Source organism: Rhinatrema bivittatum, chromosome 4 (assembly GCF_901001135.1).
Source record: "Rhinatrema bivittatum chromosome 4, aRhiBiv1.1, whole genome shotgun sequence".
NCBI classification, from domain to species: domain Eukaryota; kingdom Metazoa; phylum Chordata; class Amphibia; order Gymnophiona; family Rhinatrematidae; genus Rhinatrema; species Rhinatrema bivittatum.
This window is the reverse complement of record NC_042618.1, coordinates 255,498,971-255,511,355: the sequence shown is the minus strand read 5'-3', so window position 1 is coordinate 255,511,355 and position 12,385 is coordinate 255,498,971. Positions and strand designations below refer to the sequence as shown.

At 41.7% G+C, this 12,385-nt stretch overlaps 1 protein-coding gene across 1 annotated transcript in view; it reads left to right on the top strand.

Moving 5' to 3' along the window:
- The window catches only part of ATXN10 (ataxin 10), a 434,387-nt gene extending 425,611 nt beyond the window's left edge, over positions 1–8,776 (top strand). The window contains 1 exon segment of the mRNA XM_029600055.1: positions 8,153–8,776. Within this exon segment, the coding sequence (XP_029455915.1) occupies positions 8,153–8,337 (185 nt within the window). The 3' untranslated portion in view covers positions 8,338–8,776.
- The last annotated feature ends 3,609 nt before the right edge of the window (positions 8,777–12,385 follow it).

Below are 12,385 nucleotides of genomic sequence, written 5' to 3'. Positions count from 1 at the left end.
ATGGTAGTCCTCACATATGGGTGACGTCTCTGGATGGAGCCCTATCACAGCAGACTTTTCTGTCATAGTTTCTAGAAACTTTGACTGGCACACTGAGCATGCCCAGCTTGCCATGACCCCTGTGTCCACAGGGGTCTCCCTTCAGTCTCTTTTTTTTTCCATGATGCAGTTTGCCTCGCGTTTAGGAACTCAGATTTTTCTCACAACTTTTCCTCATGGAAACGCTTGAAGTTTTACTTCACAAATAATTTCTCTACACGGGTCTCCTTTCGTGTACATTTTTTCAGTCTGTTCCTGTCACCTCACTAATGGTTCCCCCGGGTTACCAACCAAATTGCAGCCTTCTTTTCACCCTCTGTCCGCCCCACAATACCCGCGAGTGTCCTTGTTGCGAACCTCCACGGGGTCCATCGGGGCTAGAGGGATTGGAACGTCCACGCCCCCCGTTGATGCCGTCGACTAAAGAAAATGCTCCATACTTCGGGTTCTAAACCAGAGCCCGTTGTAATCCTTGGGCGACAAACAATGCCAAGAGCAGTAGAGGCATGGTGATCGTCCGTCACCAATGCCATCCGAGACAGCAAGGGCATTTTCCTCGGTGCTGGAGAATGACCGGGCTGAACTCCGAGGGAAACATTGCCGGCACCGACATGGTTCCGTGTTTGTGCTGGCACTGATTCCGCACCGGCATCAATGTCCATTGAGCCAGTTGCGAAGCGGGCCCAGGTACAAGAGTCTCCATGCTCCTCTGCACCTGAGGCGTTCCCCCACCAACACTGGTGCTGGGTACTGAGCCACCACAGATTCATGTGCAAGTGCCAGTAACGCCTAGCCTGTCTCCCCCTGTAGCTGCGCTACCTATACCAGCTTCCAGGAAGGAGCTGGACATCCTCATCCGTCAGGCTGTCATCGATGCCTTTCCGGAATCTAACACCGAAGCCATCAGTGTTCTCACCATTGTGGCACCTACCAATGACAGCCTAAGTCATCAGCGCTGACGTTCTTCTGAGCCTATACCTATCCCGGGATCCTCGAGGGGCGATGGACACTCTAATCCCGCTTCGACATCAATCCCATCGAGACCTAAGTTAAGAACGTGTCTGAAACCATCCCTTTCGACCTGTACACTAAAAAGGATCAGACGTTTAAGGGAGGTTCTAGGTTGTAATATCTTCCAAGAACCATATTGGTGTCACATATTGCAATCTACCAGCTATGTTTGACACAACACCAAGGGAACCTCTCTGCCATCCACATGAAATTTGAGCAACATGTGATTGCTTCGAACCGTCCTCCCGTTGCCAGCAACAGGACTCCGTACTAGATGGTAACCTAGCTTACGGCCTCTGATTTATGGCCCGAAGTCCAAGATAATCTAGCTGATCTGCCATGCACCACAGATAATCTCTTCGTGCATAAGCTGCAGCAGACAGTGGCTCAATTGCAAGACTGCCATGAGACCCTGCAATAGCTCTCTACGTTTCTTGCAAATCCTCCCTCCTCGGCTAGAAAACCAGTGAAGAGGTATGCTAGAAGGACCTTTTACTGCTCACGCTCCTGTGTGAGACAGAGTATCCAGATCACATCAGCTCCGCAAGTCGGGCAGGCTCCTGGATTTTTCTACCTTGCCAGAGAACAGAATGGTCCACCCCACTGAGGTCCAGGGCTTGGGGATACCGTTCCCCGGACCCAACAAGGCAGAGGTTTTTAATCCCACTATTTCCTACTTTCATAAAAAAAAAAATAGGCGACCTTCACCCATCTTGGACCTCAGAAATCTCAATTTCTTCAGAAAGAAAAGTTCAGATTGGTGTCTCTTGGCACCATGCTTCCCTTACTACAACAAGGGGGTTGCCTCTATTCTCTGGACTTTCAATACGCTTCATAGTGAGTCAATAACATTTTCAGTACCAAGTTCTGCCATTCGATCTAGCTTAGACAACTTGTGTTTTTCACCAAATACCTAGCAGTGACTGCCGTTCATCTACAAAGAACAGCAGCATTCACACGTTTCCTTTCCTGGACGACTGCCTAATAAGGAGTCAATCCAAACAAGGAGCTCTAAATTCTCTAAGACTCACTATGAATCTAGAGCAGATCTGGGCACTACAGTCACAACGGCCTTCCTGCCCAACAATCGCGCAGACATCCTATCAAATTGTCCACATCTCTGCACGCATGCAACATAGCCTCAGGCCATCAAACTTTCATTGCTGGGCCACATGATTCCACCATCCACATCACTCCTATGGTCAGACTAGCCATGAGAAGAACTCAGTGGATTTTAAAATTTCAGTGGCTCTAAGCTATTCCATCACTTTCGTCCCTGCTCCATATCACCGATCCAGTACCAAATCCTCAGATCATCTTGGCCATGGTCGCATCCAACTTGGGTTGGAGAACTGTTATCAGTACCCTCCAAACCCAAAATGCATCGACTCCGCTCCATAAAAAGTCTCAGATCAACTTCCTGGAGCTTTGAGCCATGCGTTATGCCCTTTATGCCTTCAAACACTGCCTCTCACACAAAACATTGTGGATACAGACAGACAACACAGTAGCAATGTGGTACTTGAACAAACAGGGATGCACAGGCTCTTATCTGCTCTGCCAGGAAGCCGCGCAGTTCTGGGCCTGGGCCCTTGCACACTCCATGCATCTCCGGACCACTTATCCAACAGGCAAACCGAACATACTAACAGTCCATCTCAATCAATGTCTCCATCCCCACAAGTGGTCTCTGAATCCTTGTGTAGCGAGCAAAATCTTCTAGTGCTGAGGTCAGCCAACCTTCGACCTCTTGCGTCCGAATCGAACCACAGGGTGGACAGATTCTGCTCCTTACACAGGCATACAAATGTGTTAGCCATGGGCATCTTTGCTTGCCCCTGCAACAAAGGCCTCCTATAGGCATCTCTTCCGATACCGCCCATAGCCAAACTCTCATGAAGCTATAGCAGTACAGGTTTCCAATGATTCTCATAACCCCATACTGCCTTGACAAGTATGCTTTCCCATATTTCTCAACCTATCACTCCAGGAACCAATTCACCTGCCCACAGGCCAATCTCATAACACAGACTTACTGATATTCTCAGGTACTTGTAGCTTCACGACAACCTTCCACATGTAAATCTTACCATTCGAAATGGGCAAGATTTACCAAATGACGTGCACAAAAAGGTATTGGCCCCTTTTTTCCTGCCCCACCCTCTCTATTGGGCTATCTAGGATACCTTTTGGATTCTGGTCCCCAGACATCCTCCGCATGGGTACACCTCAGTTCCATCTCAGCGTACCACCAGGGAGTAGGGGATGCCCTGTTAACGGCTCAATCTCTTATGAGTCGGGTTATCATGGGTTTTCTACAACTTAAGCCTCCTCTACGATCACCGGTTACGGAATGGGGCCTAAATGTAGTGCTTACAAGGCTCAGCTGTTCCCCGTTCGAGCCTTTTGCTACAAATGAGACTGAAGGGAGACCCCTGTGGACACAGGGATCATGGCATGCTGGGCATGCTCAGTATGCCAGTCAAAGTTTTCCATGATAGGGCTTTGTCCAGTGACGTCACCCATATGTGAGGATTACATACTGCTGTCCTGGGAGAACACCTGTTACAGGTAAGCAACTCTACTTTGTATGCAGTTGACCTGTGTTGTGGCCATATACATCCAACAAAGCTCTTTTTCAAATAGTGTTGTGATATACAGTTCTTTTCAGGACCATTTGAGGAAATGAGGAGGGGGTGGGCACTTAGGCTGGGAAGAGGAGGTAAGTCCTCAAAAAAAAATAAAATATCAAACCCCTACTACTCACTCAAGACTACCGGTCAATACTCCAGGCCCTCATCCTATCGAAACTCGACTACTGTAACTCCATCCTCCTCGGAGTCCCCGCCTCCACCCTCAAGCCACTCCAGCTACTGCAAAATGCGACAGCCAGATGCCTCACAAGCTGCAAATGCTCCACACACATCACCCCTATACTAAAAGACCTACACTGGCTCCCCATAACCCACAGAATTCAATATAAAGCCCTCACCCTCATGCACAAATCCATCAACAACGAGAAAACAGACTGGCTAAAGGACACCCTTCATCCATACACCACACAAAGAAACCTGCGCTCTAAAAACACTGGACTACTCACTATCCCCTCCATCAAACAGGCCCACCTCACCTCAACACAACACGCAAGAACACTCTTCACAAAACTTCAAGAAAGCTTTTCCGAAAAGCCTATCCCGCCGACAATTAACCCTCGCCACTGAGATTCAACCCCAAACAACCAGCTCTATAACCCCACACATAACCCAGTAGAGATCTCAATACATCTCCAACCAAAGGCCCATCCTTTTCACAATAACGTTAGCCGTTATAATGTTAAGAATTAAGTCGTGTTTGTTATTTAATGTAATAATATTATAATTGTTAGAGCAATACATAGATGCAATTTTTTACTATGTTACAATGTAAAGATAATATGACCTGTGGTCACACTATCACTTAAGTTATTATGTAAACCGATGTGATACTTATGTTTGAATATTGGTATATAAAAACAAATAAGTTGCACCTGTAATGTTTGTGCAAGAATACAAAGATTGTATTAAACTTTTAACTTAAAACAGTATGGCAGGATACCACGCCTTTTATACCTTAGTGAAATAGTTTACAGCTGATAGCTGCTTCTTAAACACATAAGTGTATTCAGAAGCATATTGCTATAACAAGCAAAATTTTGTTTCTGTAGAAAGGCAATGATTTAATATTTGCTATTGTGTCGTCAGTGTGCACAGTGCTGGTGAATAGAGTGGGCAAAATACCATTGGAGGGTAGTCAAACACAGTTTTTATTACCAAATTGTTTCCTTTGCCGTCGCTTATGATAGAATGTGTGTGCAAAACCTTGTAGATTTATATTTTTTTTTTATAAAGACAATGAAACTTAGGAATCACAGGTATTAATGAACTCAAGCAGATAAAATATCTAGCAGTCAGCAGTCCAGTATGTATTTTCCATTGTGTAATAAAGAGTAATGTAAAATGTACTTTAGATTAATCTGTCGTGTCTAATTCAATAGACCTGTTTCTTCATAACTGCTCTCCTATGTGTGTTTTTCCTAGTAGAAACTAATGTTAATGCTTAATGATACGAAACATTGCATGTGAGGAACTTTGTTCTCTAACGTTGAAACTTTATTTCCATACAGTACTTGTGTCTGTTCTTTCTATCAAGAGCCATTCCTCGGGACACCAGCCTGGTTTATGATTGACTGATAACTCTGCATTCTCTCTGGCTACATTGAAATTACCTAGCTTAGGATTTTTATGGCTTAAATATCTTAGATTTATTTTAGAGGACCCTGAAAGTTTCTTTTTAAATGTGTTTTTTTTATTTTTTTTATTTGTTTTAGGGGTATATTTTGGGGGGAAGGGGTTCTGTTTTGCCCTTGGTATTGCTTTTATATGTATGTTCTGATCTTTTTTTTTTTTCACCATTCTAACCTGAAGGTTACTTATCAAATGCAGAATTATTTCTCTAATATGAATCCAACACTGTTTTTCATGCATGCAAACAAAAACGCTTCTCTCATAATGTCATACAGATTGTGATTAATATGCAAATAGATGCAAATTAGATATGTACAGTATGATGATGGGTTTCAATAATAGGACTTCCCCACTTAAAGTATAATGAGAAGTAGAACAGGGATCCATTCTTTCAATTTTTCCTTCTATGGTGCAGAAATTCCTGGGTATGACACCGGAATCTTCAGTTCATTGTATAGCATTAATTGATTTGACACTTTAAAACTTACTATTCTAAGAGTCTAGACAACCTTATCAAATCGGATCTATCATGCTCTCTGCATTTTTCCTTTTGTGTCATTTTACAACAAACAGGCTCATGCTCCTATTTGTAGTAACTATGGAAACTTTAGAAGCTCTCTTTCTAAAGCTGAGTATACAATAAAGTGCTTAAAGTGTTGGTAGGATTACAGACTTTAGAACATGTTTAATTTTCTCTTTCTCTTACTCTCGGAGAGGGAACAAGAGGGTAATGTGAATATAAGCTAAGATTCACTTTAATCTCTTGTGATACTTAAGTCTTTCTTGGTCTGTGCACATTTACCCAGAGGACCCAGCCTTACACAGCATACTAACAAGACTCATGTATATTCATGAATAGGGTGATAGCAACAGCTCCTAGTTTTAGTAATTTGCTTGAGTATGTATTTCAGATCTATTTTATGTTTTTTTTTTTTTTTTAAAAGAATGCCATGCCATTTGATAAAATCATATTGGTTTGAATAAGACAATAGGTATGATGACCATTTAGCTACCAAGCTGAATATTACGTGGTAATAAAGAACATCTCTTTGACATTCAAGAGTCAGTGTGAGTAAAATAATTTAGCCCTTGAAAGGAATTGGCAGTGGGGGTTTTGTTATACAGTGGTAGGTCATTTCTGCTTATGGCACAGTATGACAGTTTGTAATGTAGTGGAGACCTTATGTCATCCTGAATAGTAATGTTGCGCTTCTAGGTTTTTTGGAGTTTATAAACAAACTTGTATTTTTTTTATGGGACTTTAAAAAAAAAAAAAAAAATCAAAACATTGGAGTCAGGAAATCCTGAGCTCTTAATTTTATCACTTCTACTGACTCTGTGACCTTGGGGGAGAGAACAGTATCTAATTGCATACATTTTGCAAGGTGTTTGTGGCTGTTTCAGACCATATAAGATGTTCGTGCCTTACGGGTATGGGAGGGAATTGGTTTGTGAGTTCTCTCAAGTAAACAGGATAGAGGTCTTATCAAGTGAAGTTGCCCTGCTCCTGCTGATATATTTTGGGGCTTTTGCTACCATTCGGCCTTGCTGCAATACCCCAGACTCTATATCCTTGGGGGTCTTGCTGCCACTTTGCCTTGCTGCTAGACACTTGACTGTACTTCTTGGGGTGGTTTTGCCACTGTGGATGGCCACGTTGCACCTTTCATGGAGTACTGAGGTCTTCATGCTACTCTTTGTGATGCTTTGCCCTCTGTCAGTGCCTGTTTTTTTCCTGCACCTTTGCTGGTTTGTTCCCTCTTCATAGTGCCTTAGTATGTTCTTGTCACTTTTGGTGCCATTTTGCCCCTTTCCTGCTTCCTTTGGGGGGGGTTCATGCTGCTATTGTTGGTGCCCTGTTTTGAAGCCCAGGGGTGTTCTTGACGCTCTTGCTGTGGTTTTGCTTCTCTGACAGTGCCTTGGAGAACTCCTGCCACTGCTGCTGGTATCATTTTGCCCCTTTGCAATGCCTTAGGCTTTTCATGCCACTTTTGGTTCCACTTTAACACAGTCTTTGGTGCCTTGGGGTTCTCTTCTCCCTTCTGATATTGTCTTCCCTCAAGTATCATTAGAATTGATTGGAAAACCCAAATTTTGAAGCTCAAAATACTGTTGCTTCTCCTATTGACTTTAATGGGAAACAAATGAAAACCTTTTTTTTTCATTTGAAACTAAAGAAACAAATGGAGGTGACCTACAAAATGAATTAACAAACAAATTTTGCGCCTGTGTATGTATATATCTATATATACACACATATATCAGTTTGGTTATGTAATCTTTTCTCCCTTGTTTATATGGTAAGATTAAACAATTTAGTTATTTTACCGGTACATTACTAGGACATTTAATCATTTGAGGTCTGTTAAGTTTCCTGATTCTTCAACATTAGTTTTGAAAAATTAAATATTTATCAGAAATATTCTTCAGTTTTCAGATGCATTTATACAGAGGTGGATTGGCAATATTTTCAAGCTTCTTGCATGTGCTACTAGCAATTAAGTTTAAATGTGCATTGTTTCACTAAAGTATTTAGTAGCTGGGTTTCAAGTAATGAGTTTTTTGACACCTGATTACATGAGAATTAATAGCTAACAGTAACAAATCAGCATTACAGAACTTATGCATGACTTGTGTAATAAAAATATTTCAATGGCACATAATTTGCCTACAATAAGAGAATGCATTTTCCACCATATCTTGTTTTTTAAAAAATGCATATTACATTTCTTCTCTGAATAAAAATGTTTATTTTGTTGTAATTATTCTTTAAATGATATGCTATAGCCGATGTTGCATTCCTTAACTTAGCTGTGCAGTTCTAAACCAGTGGGCTGTTTATGCTATTCGAAACCTTACAGAACAAAATGAAAAAAACCAAGAGGTCATAGCAAAGATGGAGCGCCAGGGTCTTGCTGATGATTCATTTCTTAAGAGTATGGGCTTAGAGGTTGAAGAACGTGATGGAAAACTACTCTTGAAATCTCTGAAGAAAGATTCCTAACTATATTGACACTGAATCAAAAAAGATATTTGCCCTAAATTTTTTTTGAAAAAGAAGGCTTTCAATGAATAGGCATGTTATCCTGTAACTAAATATGAATATTTAAGTAAGATTGGTAAACAAATGGCATTTCTAGTTTTGGGTGTAATTTACTTCTGACTCTTCCTTTGTCACAGATATAAAAATATCTGTGAATAGGTTGTTCCTTGACAGTTTTGTATGTCATGTAAAAGTGCTAAAGCAATAAACACAGTAAAATGTGTGAAAATATGTGCTGCTGTGTGTGTCAAAAAAAATTGATAATTGGCTTTATAGGTTCTTTTTTTTGCACTTCATACATTAGAAAATATGTAGTATCAGTAATAAGGTTTTAATTTTCCTTTTTTCTTTGAATTATGTATACACCTTAATAAACAATTTCTTATCCTCTAATGTTCTTCTCCCTTGAATATACATTTTAAAAAAGGGCATTATTATTTTGCCTTCCAAAAATGAGTGCTTACAAATTGGTATGTTTTTCTCTACAAAGTAAAATTTTCCTCCCCAGTAAGAAATGTTAGTTCCTCTGTGCTCCTCTCCTTTTTTTCCCCCCTATTGAGACACTGGATTTCAATGTTTATTGAAAATTTCTTTAGCCATTTGCATATTAAGTCAGCCCACTGTGTTTTTTTTTGGTTTTTTTATCCTTCTCATGGTTTATCTGAATTCTGCCAGACTGTGTTGAAGAGGCAGTTTCTCACTGTGATTAATTCCAGCAGTTTCTTTTCACCTCTTTGCCTTTCCATAACATTGACAAAACTCATTTCCAGTTAATTAATTCGAGAGAAACAGAAGAATAGAAAGCTCTACTTCTTCATTTTAGATACCATCCTATGTTGTTATTGAACCCTGCTAGTGTGGAATGTGGCAGTGAATGAGAATGGGTGGGAGAGAACCTATACAATTAACTCTTCCTGCTCAACATTTTTTTTTGTTTTAGGAATGTTAAAGAGATCAGAGCGGCTGAGATATCTAGAGTACATTGTGTTGAACAGAACCACTCTCCGCTAAGAATGCACTAGAAAATATATGCAGAGTGCTTCATATGAAATCTTTGCCACACTACCATATTTTTTTGTAATGGATAGGGCTGCAAATTTGTTAAAGTAACTTGGGAGGAAAATCTTGGCTTGCTTACACTGAAAAGATGAATTTCAAGGAATGCCTATTGAATATTCTTAAAAACTGTAGATATGACTCGTTATAAATACTCAAATTTTGCCATGTTTTTCTTCAAATCTGTATTCAGGTGTGTGAAACTATTGCTATAGTTTTTAAGAATAGTGAATTTAAAAAAGAGGTAGAGTTTAGCTTTAGTTCTAGGAAAAAATCCAGAGGATACCAAAAATCTTCATCCTATCAGACTGCTGACCTCCAGCAATAAAAAAATAATACATGGTTGATTCCACCTAAGTTTGAAACATCCATATTAGAGGCTTTGGCCATATAAGCTTTCATTCAAGACCAAAATGCCCAGTAGCATGTAGATGCTCTAAAGGTTCAGATTTGTGCTGGATTTTCCCATTCATTTCTCTTCAATTCTATATTCCCTATGGGCCAGATCTTAAAATCTACGCCTATGCGCACGCAAGGGGTGCACACATGTGCACCTTGCACACGCCAAGCCCAATCAGAGCCCCGATGACTTCCCCATTTCTTCCGCTCCAAAATCGGAGCGGCCTTGGAGGGAACTTTTTTCCGCCCCCCCCCCCCCCCCCCACACACACACACACACCCCTTCCCCTCCCTTCCCCTATCTATCCCACACCCATCCCTAACTAAATCCTCCCCTACCTTTACTCCAAATGTTACGCCTGCCCCGGCAGGCTGTCTGCGCACCATGCCCCAGCACAGACCGCTGTGCTGGAGCACTCAACCCCGCCCCCGAACTGCCACCACACCCCCGGACCGCCCCATTTTTGCAAGCCCCGGGACTTGCGCGCGCGTCCCAGGGCTTGCGCGCGCCACCAAGCCTATGCAAAATAGGCTCGGCGCGCGCAGGGGCAGATTTTCTCGGGTTACGCGCGTAGCCTTTGAAAATCTGCCCCATTATGTCTGGGCTACTTTTCATTATCAATACATTTTTACAAACAAAGGCAGTTTTAAATTAAAACTGTAGAAAACATCATGAATTCTGAGTTACATAAGTGTTGACAAAAATAGAACCCTGGCACTATTTACATGTGTTTCTAGAAGATATTAGCTATATGACTCCAACTTCCTGAAACCTTAAAAATATGATTTGTTTTGCTATAAAGTTTCTGAGAGCCAATAAATGCCCAGCCTCTTCCTTGGAAATTATCACAGGAATATTGGTGGAAGAGGATACTGAATAATTGTTGATCTGCCTAATGAATTACTGTGAAGAAGCCATGTCATACATAGAAGCCTTAAAATCGGCACTACTTCTCACTTGTGCTAATTCAACCTCATGGGTATGTGTTGCCATGTGTTAAATATAGGTTCATATTTTTCTGTGAAGAGGCTGAAAGTTTAATCACAGAGCAGGAACTTAACCTTAGTTTTTCTGTGGTGCCTTATTTCTGACCATGGTTCTAAAATATGACTACTCCCTAGAGGTGAGATCTAAAGGATCACTCTAATTTTAGGGGGTAGTGATGAACTTGTGAGATTTGTGCTAGTCATTCATTAAGGTAATTGCACCAAGCATACCTTCCACTGGTAAATGATGTGAACCCAAACATGGCATGTCTTGCTAGCTCAGAATGAGCTTGAAAAAAGCAGACATTTTCCTAAAGTCTTTGAGGGGTTGCCTATTTGGGGCTGGATTTGCAAAAATATTTATTGGCATTAAACAGTTTTATGCACATAAATGGCTTTTATAAAATTGCATGGAGCTAAGTACACATGTAACCCAATTTCATGCATACTGTACTTTTACATGTACTGGGGAAAGTAATTCCAGGCTAGAATTGGAACACATGCATAGTTATCTAGTTTAAAAGGTATGCACATAAGTTCATCTGCACAAGTTACATCCTTGGGGGGAGCAGATGTAACTTTGTGCAGGTGGGTTTGTATGGCTACCCCACCTCGTTCCATAGGAATTTGCAAAGGAAACTTATGCCCATATTTTCACTTTGAAAATTCAGGGTACAATCTGCACATAAAAGATACATGAGGTCTTTATCCCTTTCCACACTTTATCCCCCTATGTTACGTAATTTAATTAAACTGAAAACTGTAACTGACATTTTCTACATAAGAAAATGCCATACTGGGTCAGACCAAGGGTCCATCAAGCCCAGCATCCTGTCTCCAACAGTGGCCAATCCAGGCCATAAGAACCTGGCAAGTACCCATAAACTGTCTAACCCATGTTACTGTTGCTAGTAATAGCAGTGGCTATTTTCTAAGTCAACTTCATAGCAGGTAATGGACTTCTCCAAGAACTTATCCAATTCTTTTTTTAAACCCAACTACACTAACTGCACTAACCACATCCCCTGGCAACAAATTCCAGAGTTTAATTGTGCATTGTTCTTGTTGCAGACGTAGACCCTTAGGCTGAGGTGGGGCTGACTCAACTTGCAGGGAAGAGCCCTGTAGGTGCCCACAGTCAGCAGGTGGACCCGGACGAGGCAGAGGCCCAACTGGAGCTTTCTTTTACCAGTCCATGTTCCCCCTCAGGTTGAGCCCTTGGGTGCCAGGGCCAGCAGGTCTTAGGAGGGGGGCCTCTGCAGATGGCAGAGATTTGTTGACGTAACTGGGTCAGAGCAGAATGAGGTGAGGCATAACCAGTTGTAGGCTGAGGTCAGTGGTAGGTGGAGGTTGAGGGTATCCAAAGGCAGGCAGTGGTCAATGGCAGGGGGAAGACAAGCAGGTACAAGATCAGGCCAAGGCCAACACTGGGTATCCTTCTGGGAAAGGCAGGGCAGGATGGTGAGGAGCAAAATAGGCGGGCCTGCAAGGGCGACAGACGAACTGAAGACAATGATGATGGAACGGAAGAACTGACAAGGCGCATAGGCAACTTGCACTACCAATG